This window comes from Cottoperca gobio, chromosome 11, assembly GCF_900634415.1.
Source record: "Cottoperca gobio chromosome 11, fCotGob3.1, whole genome shotgun sequence".
Classification (NCBI taxonomy): Eukaryota; Metazoa; Chordata; class Actinopteri; order Perciformes; family Bovichtidae; genus Cottoperca; species Cottoperca gobio.
In genome coordinates this window covers 14,395,686-14,412,602 of record NC_041365.1, presented here as the reverse complement: position 1 = coordinate 14,412,602, position 16,917 = coordinate 14,395,686, and the positions used below count along the sequence as shown (strand labels likewise).

General features: G+C 40.3%; 1 protein-coding gene across 1 annotated transcript; it reads right to left on the bottom strand.

Annotated features, from left to right (window-relative positions):
- Positions 1-1,232: 1,232 nt before the first annotated feature.
- On the bottom strand, positions 1,233-5,653 carry LOC115015815 (visinin-like). Its single transcript, XM_029443386.1, has 3 exons — positions 5,273-5,653; positions 1,743-1,854; positions 1,233-1,318 (listed from the first exon to the last, which is right to left on the bottom strand). Exons 1-3 carry the CDS (start codon positions 5,651-5,653, stop codon positions 1,233-1,235), a joined length of 579 nt encoding a protein of 192 aa, XP_029299246.1.
- Positions 5,654-16,917: the final 11,264 nt, after the last annotated feature.

The window sequence follows — 16,917 nt, the reverse complement described above, 5'->3', positions numbered from 1 at the left end:
ACATGGATAAATTGAACACTGTTTTGAACACAAAATTAGACAATAACAAGGGTACAGTTACTGTTACACCTTGCTGAACTTACATGTTAGTCATGCTATTAAAAAACATCCCAGGGTAAAATGAGGGACTACAGAGACCAGCATTGCCTGCCCAGAAGAGAAAGAACATATTTCATGGTAATAAATGGTATTATTGTTGGTGCCGCTGTCAGATCTTTCTGTTTTCCTCAGAGCTACCAGCAACACTGCTTTTGTTTCCAAACCAACTGCACGGCGGAGACATTGATAACATATTTTCTGTCCGTTTAATTTATATATGAACAACAAGATCGATCTACTTTTTCATATATCGTTAGCAGCCTGGCTAATGTTACTGTCCAAAGCAAGAAACAACGGTAAGAATCCCAATTTGAACTGGAAACCCCGATCTCAGTGCTATGATAAAGGCAGAGTAAAACACCCGGTAGTATTATTAAATAAGCTGTTTTTGTTACTTACTGATCTAATTTAGTCGAAAGAACGTTTTTTAACACTCCCTCTTTGCCTTTCTTTGCCTCCTCCGTCAAAGGGGCTCTTCTGCCGGGTGGAGTTTCCACAGTTACCGTTACTGTGGTAGTTCCGCTACCTGGGAATAGCTTCTGTACGCTGTTTTGTTGAGTTGCGTCTTAGTGCAATGCTCTCTGGTAGGCAGGGATGCAATGTATATGTCTAGGGATTTTATTGTGAAAGGAAAAAACGCAACCCAGTGGCAGACCAAATTGCATAGTGAAAGCGAGGCTTAGAGGGAACCAATCTAAACACCATTGGTGTCATTATTCTACAGCCATTAGATTGTGCAATTAACATATACTTTAGAATGATAGGTTAAAGCAAAAACTGTTATTGTCACTTTATCTTAAGCATGTGGCATGTTATATTAAAATGTGTACTTGAGTTGCTACAACATACTTTCATCTACTTCATGGTAGACAGACAATAGTTTTTTAACTTTATTTTATTGACTGTATGATAAAGAAAGCTGTTCAGACAGCACACCTACATTGGTAACACATTTTGTGAAACCCTGGAGGAGATCCAATCATAATTTAATATTGAGTGGTAGGGTGTTATCATCAAACCTGCTCTGTGTCCACATTTTGTGAAGGTGCTGTCAGGTGTGATTGTATTATCAAAGTGAAGGGTAAAGTGGAAACAACAGGAATGGAGAGAGGTACAATGAATCTGTCAAAGAGTTACTTTGATGGCGTATACTGAATCAAACGAAGAGCATCTTCATTGTCCAACACACCCTGGATAAACTCTCCTTCTGCTACTCGCTCTGGAAGGAAAAAAGGAAAAGAAAAATAAGTTTAGTTCAGGTCATTGGGATGTGCGTTTTGCCATAACTGTGTCAGAGTCAAAATCATTTTGATTGCAAATTAATCAGTTTGCTCCAAAACACAGGTCAGAATTTACTTGTGTTTAATTTTGAACAATGTTGTCTTGATACATCTTGTATTAGAAAATGGAGAAGTCATTATGCCATTTTGTGTTATATTACTTTACACTGGACTATATACAGGTGGTTGGACTTAAAGTTGTACAGTCATCTAGCAGAGACACAGCTGTTTTGGAAGAATACATACTTTTAGTGGTTGACAAAGTAGTGGACAGAACAAAATCCATTAGAACCAAGAGCACGAAAGTTGTTACAATTCTCATATTTATTCATCCATGTCTGCATTCACACTGTTGTATCTCACCATTTTCGCCCTTGTCAAAGAACTTCCAGAGTTTATCTGCCCTCTTTTCAGCTGTGTTTTCGTCATCAGCCAGACCAGACAGTTCATCTTTAGGAATCAGCTTGAAAATTGCCTGTTTGTTGGAAAAAACAGAAGACACAGACTGGTCAATGTAGAAGTATTTTGTTTTAGTATTTCACATTTGACCTTTCTTTGTGACAAGAGAAGTATTCAGACAAGATAGATTCCATTCCCAGTCGCTTCTATTTTAGTCCCTATTCCCAGTCATCACAGACGGGACTAGTATAAAATCTACTAGTCTAAATTCTACTGTCATGATTGCAAACTGAGGAGAACCATCACACCCATATTCTCCTTTATTCGTCCATTTTGTTACATCTATGAACTCAACATGGATCTAATCACAAAAACAGCAACAAACTGCTGTGGTGCCAAGGATAAACCAAAAAGCTCTTCGGCTCCACTCGCTTTGTTCTGTGATTATATGACCTCATTCTTTTGAATTGAAATGTAGTGGCTTTGAATTAATTCTGCATTTATATGCAGAATCTGTTTATAGAGATTAGCAAGATTTTGATATCGTAAGCGTTCTGGTTTCCTTTTGTAGTCTGAGTAGTATTGACCTATCATGTTTGATCAGGCTTTGGTTGAATGCAGGTTAACGGTCCGTGTGGAGAGCAAAAGAGGCGACATATATTGACCAAAATGCAATCTCGAAACCAGCGGCTATCGTTAAGACACTTTGGCCTTTTCTTATCTTAAAATTAGCTCGAAACTGGCTTCCTGTGAAACAATGAGGTCGTAGATCAGGTCGTAGAAGTCCTCTCTCAACTCCAACTCCATTATTGTGTTTTAAGTTATTAACCAGACTGTAAACAATGAGCAACACACGGTGTAACCGCTGGCTCCACCGGAACCCCATAAATATAGCCCCTTGCCCCGAGAGGCTTATCGTCGCAAGACCGATAGCCGATGAGTTCAGAGATTGGCTATGAATAGGCTTGCTGGGGGTAGAAAGATTTTAAAGCCCTCAGAAAATAGGGTATTTTCAATTATCTGTCACTTAGTGCTACACTGGTGTTAACACAGAATCATTAAACTGCATTTTGATAGTGATAATCTTTACATTGTTGCGTTGTGTCTTTTTTAACCTTTTTAAACTTATATGTGTTTCCTGGAACACCAACAGATTGGATGAATATCTGGAGTATTTTACATTTAAAGAAATACATTGAATAATATCATCACATAGGCAAAACTACAGAAGATTGGCAGTGCTGTGAAAACTGAAACTCACATTTCCCCTTAAAGAAAAGATTACGGAAGAAAAATGGCCAAGCTGTCAAATGAGTGACAAATTGTCTTATTCAGACATATCGCAGTCAGACTAAAGAAGGATTTGGCTTTTTTTTTTAATCCTATTTCAACGTCTTTTACTGTTGCATGGTCTTTTCTAGGTATTTTTGCAGTGTTAAATTAATAATTTGCCATTTTTCCTCTCTGAAAACAAATTCATAGAAGGACATGTAAGTAAGTTATGTTTAGGGAGTCAAAAAAGCTGCATTAGTAGTGTATTATATTTAATTCAAATGTTTGCTTTTAAGTCTGAATATTGAAACTTAAAAAAAATTGAAAATTCAGATTTTTTAAGGTTTTAATTTGTATAATTCACACTATTGTTAAAGGGAAAATGTGCCCCTTTTTATGTGGATGTTCAATCAGTGTTGATGGTAAATGCGGTCTATTGAAGCAAAACATTCTTCAGTGTGTGCTACACTGACCGAGAAAGATGAGTACTGTAAAATCTATTGTTCTTCCTGCATGTTGTCATTTGACGTGACAGTGACGTAGTTGGATGAAAGAAGAACAGGCTATTTCAGATGGGATTTATAGTTTCCCCCCCTTGGTAGCCAGGGGGCGCACTGTAGTAGATGCTCAAAAACAGAACTTCCTAAACTTGTTGTAAGTTCCATTGTGTAAATAAAGTTTACTTTGCTTGGATTGGAAGTTACATTTGCAACAGCAAAAAATGTCATCTGAAAACATGACTGAGGATGTTATGGACGAGAATACAATTTGTATTTTTTGGCTGACTCGAATATTCAGCTGTATTTATTCCAGACAGAGTATACAAATGAAGGAATGCAAAGGCTGCATTAGCCATGCACAAAGATCGAAACATTCCCGGTGTCAGAAGCTTGCACGCAATGCATCCTGGTACAGGCACTGCCAGATCAGCTCCGCCAGTTGGAGAACTCAACTTTCTCGTTCAATATAGCACACACGTTGGAATGTATTGCTTCAATTGACTACATTTACTATCAACACTGATTAGACATCCACATAAAATATGTTAAATTTCCCTTTAAATCCTGTAAAATTGGCAGTTTCGACCTTTGTCACCAAAAGATGCAATATGTGACACCCAAATCATCCTGTATGCAGATGATATTGTTGTTTATACTACATCTTGTTTCTTCTAATTCACATTCTTGAAATAAAGTGGTTGCCATAGGTAATTCAAAATGGTTTATTTAGATTTAGAGTCCCAACATTAGTTTAATTTTCTAATTTTAGTTTGAATGATTACCATGTCACATTTCTCCTGATCATACTTTTTTTTTTTTTTTTAAATAAGATGAGAACATGTTACCTGTCCACTCTTCAAGCTCTTAATTCTATATGTATTTATATCCTCCCATCCCCACTCCAAAGCTCTCTGTAGGCTTAGCCCTTAAACTGTTTATCAGCATCAATCCATTCATCAAGTCTAATCGTGTTTAAAAAAAGTTACCTAACAAGGGTAAAGGTATGAAATACGGATTAGCTTTTAATGCTGCATGAAAATTTGGTGACAGGGAAATCGGTGCTATTGTATAGTGAGTGGGTGCTAATGGAAATGTGATCAATGTGATTCCAAAAAGACTTCCAAATAAATATGAATATAAGAACACGCTCCTGTGATCTCCATGTATCTATACATATTGCACATAATGCTCACAATAAAGCAACTGTCTGGATTTAATTTCACTGGAATGATACCTTATATAATTACATGTGACTAGAAAATTAATTAATTGATTGATTGATCTTCCTTTAGAGTCCATTGCAAATTTCAATCACTATGATCTTCCTTCCCCTCATGCCTTTTATTCAAATATCCATTTTAAATTACTTATATTATTATTATCAACGCCTTCATCAATTTAACTGTGTATTCCACCAAATGCTTTAATACTTTCTTGTCTTAAAGTATACAGAGGAACCTACACCCACTTAAACCCAGTTTAACCACTGGTGAGGTCTGCAAAACCTGCCAATGTCTGATTATATCTAAAAAGCCACAAACAGATAGAGTATGGGGCAGCCCAATATCAACATTCTATACAGATACAACACTTTTTTCTATGCCTCATTTTACTCAAAGTACTTGACTTTTCCTTTAAATAACTCCCTCAACACCTGGAAGCCAAAATAAGAAGTAGTTGTTTTCTAGGCTACTATATCACTTCCCTTTCTCCAAAACTCACCGTACAGATTTCCTTGACCTCTGACTTGGTGATGTATCCGTTCTTGTCCACATCGAACAGTGAGAAGGCCCACTCCAGTTTCCTGGTGGTCTTCCCTGTTGATGTCATGTGGAGAGCGATGATGTATTCCTTGAAATCCAGTGTGCCATCGTCGTTTGTGTCGAAGGAGCGGAAGACGTGCCGGGAGTATGTTTGAGCGTCACTTTCTGGGAAGAACTTTTCGTAGATGCTCTGAAACTCCTCTTTTGAGATGCGCCCTGTTGGACACTGCCTCTTGAAGTTTTCGTACCACTGGGCAATCTCAGTCTCTGAGAACTTGGTGTTGAGTTTCAGGTCCTCCAGGATCTCCTTGGACACAGCGCCACTCTTGCTGTTACCCATTGTTGATGGTGTTTGGGATGTTTTAGAAGAATATCAAAATGTGAATTTCTGGACCTTGAGCTCTTCTAGGGCACTCAACACACTTATTCAACCTAGGGAGTTGCCTCCTCTACTCTGTCAAAGTAGTAAACAGAAGACTATTCCTGAGGTATGGCAGCAGTATCCTTCTTGCTTGTGGTCCTGGGTCCCAGAAGCATATGCTGTGAAAGAGCAGAAGCAGCTTGGTAAGCTCATTACTCAAATCAACCATCATTAAGAGGTGTCACGGACAAGGTTCTACCCAGGTCAAGGCTTAAGTGCTTGTTTATTGAAATTTAAAGTACCCATTTGCTGTTTTAAAATTAGCAGACAATGTGGAGTGGAAAAGGAAAACTGAGATGTCTGTAAGATCTGTATTATTGAGTGCCAGTCAAGACCTATTTTCAAACACAAACCAACCCTGCTTTCGATGCACCAACCAAGCATGGTTAAGCACTTTCCGCCGATTGACTTTCTTTACTGATCTCTAACTCAGAATCAACATATTTTTTATTTTGCATCAATTTCAAATTTGAGTAGTTTTGCAAGGATTTGATTTTAACCCCACAATTACAATTTCACAGGTATACTTGCTACTGTAGGTAACAGTAAGTATCTAACAACACCCATATAAGTCAGCCTCCAGCTCAGTTGGTGGTGAAAGGTAAATCAAAACCAATTCAATGCATTTGAAGTTCAAGTTTTTACTATTACACAATAAACAAAAACACAGCACAATTGCGACAATTGCGAATTGTTAGAAAGTAACAAAAATAATTTGTAATGTATTAATTTGTCTGTGACAGGATAAATAAAATAATGGGGAGCAAAGTGAAGCATAGGGACAATAACTTAACTCAATTAACACAGCAATTCAATATGAAGTAATTGTACTTGGCATGCTACATTCTTTGTACTTTGATAAAACAACCAATAATCTCATCATTTTCTCATTTGTTTCAATGCAAATCAATTTATAGCAACTTGTCATAATCATCTAAGTAATAAAAAGTTCCACATCGTATGTTGATGTGAATGGAGAAGCAATGTAATTGAAGGTGATAGTGCAAGTATTTACACACTCACCCAACAAAACAACAATAACAAAAGATTAATGTAAACATTGCTGCTTTTCACCCATTAAAAAGTCTTCTCTTCCCTTGTCGTGCCTCAACATGCATAACTATGCATGTTTTCCTCAGAGTGAGTCCCACTTAAACCTAGTTTGAGAAAAATACTACTAATACCAATAGTTTCTCAAGTCTTAAGGATAGTGATATTTCATGTTGTCAGTGTTGCATAGCTCTATTTGTTTCCTACCTGTGTGAGCAGTGATGATCTGTCTGTGAGCAACAGAGGAATCAGCCTCAGCTTGTAGAGATAAGTCAATTAAACTGGATCACCCTGAGGCGGAGCCGTGGCATCACCCAACCCCTGAGCTTACAGAGCTTCTCTTTTTTTTATTCATGTAGTCAATAGGCCAAGTCACATGTATTACCGGTAAGATACAGTCATGAAACCATAAAGGTGTGTTGTTGAGATCAAAATAAAGGTTGAGTTTGAAGATTGGTGTGGTTTTATTTAATTTCAGTGAACCTATAACAAATCACAAACGGGTCAAGGGCAATTGTTGTCAGACTAGGCTGCTTGTTTTATTACTGTTATATTGCTTTTTTCACGTAGTCAATTGGCCAAGTCACATTTATTATTAGAAAGATGCAGTCAAGAAACTTTACAGGAGTGAGTTTGAAGATGAGCGTGATTTAAACAAGGGGGGCCAAGGGGCCATTCCCCCCCTCCAAAATTGGCCACAGAGGCAATGGATGGCAGAGATCCACAAGCTGCTGGGGGCCACCCACAGCAGAGGCTGGCTCTGTGGGGGAAGGAGCCGGAACTAGTGCGGGAGGTGGATCGCTACCAGTTGGATCTGGTGGGGCTTACCTCCACGCACAGTCTTGGCTCTGGAACCGTACTCCTGGATAGGGGTTGGACTCTATTCTTCTCCGGAGTTGCCCAAGGTGTGAGGCGTCGGGCCGGGGTGGGGATACTCACTAGCCCCCGGCTGAGCGCCGCTATGTTGGAGTTTATGGCGGTGGACGAGAGGTTCGCCTCCCTACGCCTTCGGGTTATGGGGGGGAAAACTCTGACTGTTGTTTGTGCCTATGCCCCAAACCGCAGTTCTGAGTATTCGGCCTTCTTGGAGACCCTGAATGGAGCCCTGCAGGGGGCTCCAGTAGGGGACTCCGTGGTCTTGCTGGGAGACTTCAACGCACACGTGGGAAACGATGGAGACACCTGGAGAGGCGTGATTGGGAGGAAGGGCCTCCCTGATCTAAACCCGAACGGTCGTTTGTTGTTGGACTTCTGTGCTAGTTATGGAATGGCCATAACAAACACCATGTTCGAACATAAGGATGCTCATAAGTGCACGTGGTACCAGAGCACCCTAGGCCAAAGGTCAATGATCGATTTCGTAATCGTATCATCTGATCTGAGGCCGCATGTTTTGGACACTCGGGTGAAGAGAGGGGCGGAGCTGTCGACTGATCACCATCTGGTGGTGAGTTGGATCAAGGGGTGGGGGAAGACTCTGGACAGACCTGGTAAACCCAAACGGGTAGTGCGGGTGAACTGGGAACGTCTGGAGGAAGCCCCTGTCCTGGGGATCTTTAACTCACACCTCCGGCGGAGCTTTTCAGCCATCCCTGTGGAGGTTGGGGGCATTGAACCTGAGTGGGCGATGTTCAAAACCTCTATTGCTGAAGCTGCGGTGATGAGCTGTGGTCTCAAGGTCTTAGGTGCCTCAAGGGGCGGTAACCCTCGAACACTGTGGTGGACCCCGGTGGCCAGGGAAGCCGTCCGACTGAAAAAGGAGTCCTTCCGGGTTATGTTATCCGGGAGGACTCCGGAAACAGTTGCAGGGTATCGAAGGACTAGAAGGGCAGGCAGCTTCTGCCGTGTCAGAGGCAAAGCAGCGGGTGTGGGAGAAGTTCGGAGAAGCTATGGAGAAGGACTTTCGGTCGGCACCAAGGTGCTTCTGGAAAACCATCCGGCACCTCAGGAGGGGGAAGCGAGGAACCATCCAAGCTGTGTACAGCAAGGATGGGACCCTGCTGACTTCAACTGAGAAGGTTATCGGCCGCTGGAAGGAGCACTTTGAGGAACTCCTGAATCCGACTAACACGCCCTCTATGGTTGAGGCAGAGCTGGAAGCTGATGGGGGATCATCGTCAATTTCCCTGATGGAAGTCACTGAGGTAGTCAAACAACTCCACAGTGGCAAAGCCGCAGGGGTCGATGAGATCCGTCCAGAAATGCTGAAGGCTTTGGGTGTTGAGGGGCTGTCTGGGTTGACACGCCTCGTCAACATTGCGTGGAAGTCTGGAACAGTGCCTAGGGGTTGGCAGACCGGGGTGGTGGTTCCCCTATTAAAAGGGGGACCAGAGAGTGTGTGCCAACTACAGGGGTATCACACTTCTCAGCCTCCCTGGTAAAGTCTACTCCAAGGTACTGGAAAGGAGGGTTCGGCCAGTAGTCGAACCTCTGATTGAAGAGGAACAATGCGGATTCCTGTCCTGGAGGGGGCCTGGGAGTACGCCCATCCGGTCTACATGTGTTTTGTGGATCTGGAGAAGGCGTATGACCGGGTCCCCCGAGTGATACTGTGGGAGGTGCTGCGGGAGTATGGGGTGAGGGGGTCACTTTTGAGGGCCATCCAATCCCTGTACGCCCAAAGCGAGAGTTGTGTCCGGATACTCGGCAGTAAGTCGGACTCGTTTCCCGTGAATGTTGGCCTCCGCCAGGGCTGCGGAGAGGGGTTGCAGTTCGGTGACCTGAGGATCTCATCGCTGCTCTTTGCAGATGATGTGGTCCTTATGGCATCATCGGTCTGTGACCTTCAACAGTCACTGGATCGGTTCGCAGCCGAGTGTGCAGCGGTTGGGATGAGGATCAGCACCTCCAAATCTGAGGCCATGGCTCTCAGCAGGAAACCGGTGGATTGCCTACTCCGGGTAGGGAATGAGCCATTACCCCAAGTGAAGGAGTTCAAGTACCTCGGGGTCTTGTTCGCGAGTGAGGGGACAATGGAGCGAGAGATTGGCCGGAGAATCGGAGCAGCGGGGGCGGTATTACAGTCACTTTACCGCACCGTTGTGACGAAAAGAGAGCTGAGCCAGAAGGCAAAGCTCTCAATATACCGGTCGGTCTTCGTTCCTACCCTCACCTATGGTCATGAAGGCTGGGTCATGACCGAAAGAGGGAGATCACGGGTACGAGCGGCCGAAATGGGTTTTCTCAGACGGGTGGCTGGCGTCTCCCTTAGAGATAGGGTGAGAAACTTAGCCATCCGTGAGAGACTCGGAGTAGAGCCGCTGCTCCTTTACTTTAAAAGGAGCCAGTTGAGGTGGTTCGGGCATCTAGTAAGGATGCCACCTGGGCGCCTCCCTAGGGAGGTGTTCCAGGCACGTCCAGCTGGGAGGAGACCCCGGGGAAGACCCAGGACTCGGTGGAGAGATTATATCTCCTCACTGGCCTGGGAACACCTCAGGATCCCCCAGTCGGAGCTGGAGGATGTGGCCCGGAGAAGGGAAGATTGGGGTTCCTTACTGGAGCTGCTGCCCCCGCAACCCGATCCCGGATAAGCGGTATACGATGGATGGATGGATGGACATTGTAAATCTTTAGGCTGTGAGGGAAATACATCTTCTAATATTGAAAAGGTACTTAACTAGTAGTTATTTTTGGGGTGGGCAAAGACTTCAGTTCAGCTTAGTTTAGTTTAGTTATCACACTTTAAAACGAAATCTTGGTAAACTATTTTGATTTAAATAAATAAAAACATATACATTTTTATAGTGACTCACTAACAGTAAATGCCTTTTCCAAATGAAATAATCCTAGATGGACATTTATCCAGTTTCTGAAAACTTCTTTGGAGACTTTTAGTGTCCCATACAGGTCAAATGATCTTTTACATATTTTCATGAGTAAAACTCCAGGAGAAACATGTGATTTCGGTTAATGGTTATATTTAAAGATAATTGCATTGTCAATGTTGCCAGTATTCAGTACACAATTAAGTATCTGCCTCAAAAAAATAGTTATTGTTATGCCATTATTGTCATTACTATGAGATATACAATGAGAGGGACAGGGAAGATGGAGGTTTGGCATGTGACACAGGATTAAGGTCGAAGTGAAACTCGTTGGACCAGAAGAATTGGCCTGGACCTTGACTGAACCTGCACTGAAATGTTGCATGCTGCAGGTTTTATCCGCTGTAAAAATAAACCTGATCAAGTGAGTAAAAGCGAGTCCTTCCCAAACTGCCTTGAACCTTTACGCAGGCAAAGATAGATAATAAGATCATAGTTTAAATCCAGTGAGTGGTTGGCTCTGTGATTTAAATGTGCTTAACTGAGTGTTGACTGCTTACCATCTGCTCTGCTGCAAACCGGTCAACACAGAAAACAAACAACTTCCACCCCAGTACACCTGCTTTAGAGGGGGGGGGGGGGCCTCAATAGGTGTACAACTGACTGAAGCATGGTGGGAAGCCAGCAAGCATTAAATGTCTGAACTCAGGGGTCATTACTGGAGCCTCTCTACCATCTATCTTTAATGTGTCTCATAGTCACTGCTAATTAATTACCCAGAAGTGTAGCAGGAACAAAACAATACTCACTTGCTTACATGTATTCCTGTAGCTGAGCAAGGCTAGGACACTGCACCGAGGGAATTTACTTAAAAAAACGTTGTAAAATATATTCACTTTATTTCTCTAACCCAGACTGCAGAGGCCTCATGCTAGCTTGAGCTGAACATTAATGGGGTTTTTTTACACATATACACAATTTTGTCCCCGCATTTTAGTCCTGTTTTAAGATAGAACTATGGATGTAGATGGAAGATCAGAAAATGCTTACGTATATGTAAGTTCCCAGGGGCAAAGAGGTTCCAAGGTTTCAAGAACATCACGGATCATCAGGGGAAATTTGCTGCATGTTTTCCCCGATCTATCTCATCCCCCTTATTTTCAGTTGTCTGCCATCAACTCATTAATAAATGCATTACAACCCCAAAACATACACAAAGAAAATGATCATATGAATAATGTTTGTGACACCATGTGTAACTGTTTTGGAAGACACTGAGCAACGATATTGTCTTGCCGATATGCTGTCAAACACTGTCCAATTTGGAGGACTTACACATCAGATACACATCTGATGCCCACATGACCGTCATAATGTCAGAAAACTATTTACACTGAACCTTCCATTATCTGTAACTGCTTATCTTTTACAGGGTCGCAGGTTGTTGGACAACCTGAACAGATCGCCAGACAATCACAGGGCTGACACAGAGAGACAGACAACCATCCACACTCATATTCACACCTACAAGCCATTTAGAGGGAAGAAGCCGGAAAACCAAGGGAAAACCCATGCAAACTCCACACAAAAGGGCCGGGTTTGAACTCGAGGCCGGCCGAGCTGTAAGCTCAGGAAACTCCTGTTATAAACTTATGAAACACAGTTACAACAACACCAACAAACTGTATTTGAGTTCAACCTGATTAAAATGACATAACTGCCTACAGACATCATCCACTCCCACTGCTGTATCGATTCTTTATCTCAGAACAAGTATTGAGCAGCAGTAAGCTCTCTTGGCTAACCGCTCATCTCTCTTCTGTATTAAATGCTGAGACGGACTTCAGCTCCCTGTCTCCCTCTTGGCTCCGTCAGCCACCACTCCACAAGTGATTTAGATTTTGCCATCTGGCGGCCAAGGCTTTGGAGAGCTCTGCCAGAGGACATGCAAAATGTCACCTTCTGAATAAAATAACTTCTTAAAACGAGATTATGTAGCCTTTAAATGAAGAAGAAAAACAATATCTTTACTATACAAATTAAAATCTCACAACCAATTAAATGTGCTCATTTCACTACACGCAGGAGTGTTGCTGCTTTACTGGGTCTGGTATGACCAGTGAATAATGCAGGCTAATGTTAGCGCTCTTTAGTTAGCAAGCTCTAGATATCATTGCAGTGTATCAACAGGCATTACTGCCGACTTTATGTCTGTTACAAGATATTTTAGCATGCCACAGATGAACAATTCACTGCTTTGTATAACAAAAATAAAACAGGAAATAAACACCAGGAGACAAGTTGCTTTAATTTTCACAAGCCACAAAAATATCTTTTAACCAACCAATCAAATAAAAAATAGCTCAATTGGGCAAACAAACAACTCAATATGGCAACAGAGTTCCCCAGCTGGACTCAAAACCAACACATTACGATAACTGCGATGGCTGGCGTCTTAAACTGCAGGATGTCCTATTGATGCCCTGGTTTCTATTGAACTAACGATATGACTAAAGAAAGGGGAAAAGGGAATTCAGTTTGCTACTTGTGGTCACAGTGGTCGGTGTTTAGCAAAAACATTTTGTTTTTTATTAACAGGATTTTGTTAATAACAATGGACTCAGCAACAGTTCATTTTTTTGTCTCTTTTCTTGCATTTAATAATCACAAAATGCTCCACAACTTCTTTGTTCCACCCATTGACTTTTAAGTCAAGCAATATTTTTATTTCTGTCCCAAATGTTTTTATGTTTTTGGATGTTTTATCAAAATGCAGGGTCAACCAACCATTTTGTTTTGGCCGATCGTTTTTGAGATGTAGCGTAAATGGTTTGGGAAACACCCTATGCAGATCCTCACTGTGTTTGTACTTCGTCTTCTGTTTATCAGAACAGATCGTTCTTCTTTTAGATCGGGGATTTTCCCTTCAGGCTCCAAATACTAAAGAGTCTGGATTTGTTGGATTAGCAGTTCTTGTCACGTGGCTCTTGAGACAAACCTTTGCCTCACACAATCTTACCTTTGACCCCAACCTTGTGTATATTGAGTTCAAGAAAAGAGAATCCTTTAATTCAGAGGAGAGGGGGATTACAATGTAGGAGGAGAAAAAGGAGATCGGGAGAGAGTAAAGGTGGTGGTGTTAGGCGGCATAAGGAGGATTTGGCAGCAATGCAAAGCAGACAGAGACTCAATAAAGGGAATGGAAAATCGGTGGTGACCAGAATGGGCCTGATAAGTACTATCAAAGCTCTTTGGCCTGACCTTGAGGAATTTATTCCCAGAATAGGAATGTTTAATCTAGACACCTTAATTTGCATCATGACTTCCAATGTGGATACTCGCAATGAGGATACTTCCATCTCAAACACTGAGGGGTTGGTACATTCCCAAATGCCATTTCAAATTTGGGTTATTTGCCCAGTAAACCTGCATTATTGTATTTTTTTGGACACGGACAAAAGGTTTTGAACACATCACTGCACGCACAGAGCTCAGAAAGCACGGAGCACGGAGCTCTCACAGCAAATATTGTTATATGCGAATAATCGTGATTAATTAATCACAAAGCTTGTAATTAATTAGATAAATTGTTTTAATCGCTTGACAGCCCTAGTAATAATCACTCTGCTTTTAGTTTTGTTTTGCTCTCCATGAACTCATAAGATGTGGCTCTTTAGCCGCTAAATTCACTACGCTCACCAGCTCGTCACTAGCTGTCTGCTGATGAGAGCCTTGAGAGTGAACCAAAACAACAAACTAGAAAACCAAAACAATGAGCTGAAAGACGCTGGAATGCTTTGTATCGCTGAGGGAAACTGCAAAGAGTGTGTCACCTTACACATTACGTATAGACATTTTATCGTTTGTTTAAATAAAAATATTGATTATAGCTGCTTTAAAAGTCTACACAACTACACTGACTTTAGAGATTTCATTATATGTGTCTGAGTTTTTGAGACTGAAAAGTCCAGATGTGGTGGAATGTAACTAAGTACATTTACCCAAGTACTGTACTTTTTATATAATTCTGAGGTACTTGTACTTTACATGCTACTTTATACTTCAACTAGAATTTGATTTGGGGATATTTGAAAACATTAATTACTATTTACTTTGCAGATTCATATTATTAATACACAATATAAATCTAAAAAGTACGATGTGCTACTATGGATGAAGTTACCCGGCAGTTAATAAAGTAATTGAGATTAGCATCACCTTTGACAGGTGCAACATAAAAGTGCATCTTAAGGAAAATATCTGAGTACTTCTTCCACCACTTGTTGCTTGTCAGTAAACATTTCAATTAATTTTAAGTGTTAAACCAAAATGTTGTTTTCACTTTATCTGCATAAAACATTCTAATCATCACAAGAAGTCATACATGACATTTTGAATTTGAAACTTGACATCTCTGAGGTGAATGTCCTGACTTCAACTATTGAAAGCAAGGTTGGTTAAACATGCTTACTGTCATCAAAATCCCATTACTAGTGGTATAAAGACTGTCTGAAGGGGAATACCCTGCTCACGCTGAGTTCATATGAGGCCATTCAGGGCAGTAGGTGGGAGGGGGTCACAGAGGAACAGTACCAAAGTCTTCATGACCAGTATCTTGTAAATAACCTTAAACACAGACCTGAGTTTAAAGCAAGCCTGGGTTTTAATAAAAGTAGAAACAAATAAGAAACAGTTTGCTGTAGTTCAGATTTAATCCGCCTTTTGAAACAGATGGTGGGGGATTTAAGATATTAGAGCAACTCAGGTAAAGTCTAGTGAGCTTACATTTAAGTGAATAAACAGAGGCAAACTGGGAAGAAACATGTTGAAATTGGTGGAACAGTTCAATATAATATCAGCTTTCATTTATTTTTCAGGTTTCAGAGAAGGTCTCTGATTAAAGCTCACATACAAGTATGGTTGTGTGAAGATACCATTTTCATGACACATTTAGATTTAAAGAAATCCCAAAACTTAAAATGACACTATTCTGCTCAAGATCTTTGGTGGTTACAGCCAAGGGTTGAATATTACACCAAATAATCTTTGTCTATAAAATAACATAACATGTCTTCTTTCAGATGAGTGGAAAGATAACAACCAAAGTACAAATGTTGGTGTTTATTTGACTAACTTTGTCTATTTGGGTCTGTAGATTTCTCCTTAATTAACTAAAGGTTAATAAATGAGGCATTATCTAAATAATGCCTCATTTATGTTTTAAACATACAATTTGTAATACAAAAAATAATTGTCTCAATGTAATTGATTACTTAGAATAAGACAATTATTTTTTGTATTAAAAGATTTCTGTCTTTAAAAATGTATGTAATTTTACAATACATATCTTTAAACTAAAATTAGTTTTTTCTCATAACCAGAAATCTCATTTCAGCAGCACTTACATATAACTATCCAGTTTCATTCTTATCTATATTCTAAAGGTTTTTACAAAGAGCTTTGTTCATATATCATTCATAGCCTGATTTATACAACATTTTATTCCTAAAAACACGGTGAAAAATTTATTTTTTATGGCTGTTGACAATAGTTTCTGATTTATGCAGTGATACAAAGAGATATACAAAATTCCCTCTGTATGTGAACAAAACGAAACAAAAATGTTAAACCTGGCTTTATCCCATGTTCAGATTTCTGTTCTGTAAATGGATAAGATAATGCCACATTGTTCATATACAATTTCAGAAAACTTGTCATACAAAAATGTTTTTGTCTCAATGCAAGTAATCAAGATAGGTAATTGTTTTTACTCTATTCTCCTGGGGTGTCTTCCCTTTAAAATATTTACTTAACTGCTAATTGTTGTAAAACATTTTATGTTTGTATACAGCACAAACATGTTTACTTTGTAATTACATTTAATTATCATCTACAACTAATAACTATCTTTTTACAAAACATTATGAACAACCTAAAAACCTAAAAACAATATTATGCCTCAGTTTATCATTTAGTTGCATTACAACTTACAGATCACAGTGTATCAGGCACAAAACATTTAGTCACAAGTATCTGGAACAATATAGTATTTTACTTTATGATCAAAACAACTTGTCAAGATATAGAAATAATTTAAAATTACATTAATTTCCACATCTGTGTAGTAATCCTGACACACCACACAAACACAAACTAAAGTGGCAACTATTAAGGAAGAAGGTGAAGTTCTCCCCCTGCCTTGTAAATGTATAAAATGTATACATGAAAACTACATAAAGGTTGTGTCTTTGTACTGCAGCTGCTGACTGACTGCTTATTATATTTCACACTGTTCAATGTCTTTAAATATTTCCACTGCAAGTATTCATTTTCACAGAAATATATTCTTACAGAAATATATAACGTGCA

Coding starts and splice junctions, on each gene's coding strand:
- LOC115015815 (XM_029443386.1), bottom strand. CDS start 5,653: ATGGGTAACAGCAAGAGTGGCGCTGTGTCCAAGGAGATCCTGGAGGAC. Junction 1,855..5,272: donor AGGTCAAGGAAATCTGTACG/GTGAGTTTTGGA, acceptor TCCAACAAACAG/GCAATTTTCAAGCTGATTCC. Junction 1,319..1,742: donor CTTTGACAAGGGCGAAAATG/GTGAGATACAAC, acceptor TTTTCCTTCCAG/AGCGAGTAGCAGAAGGAGAG.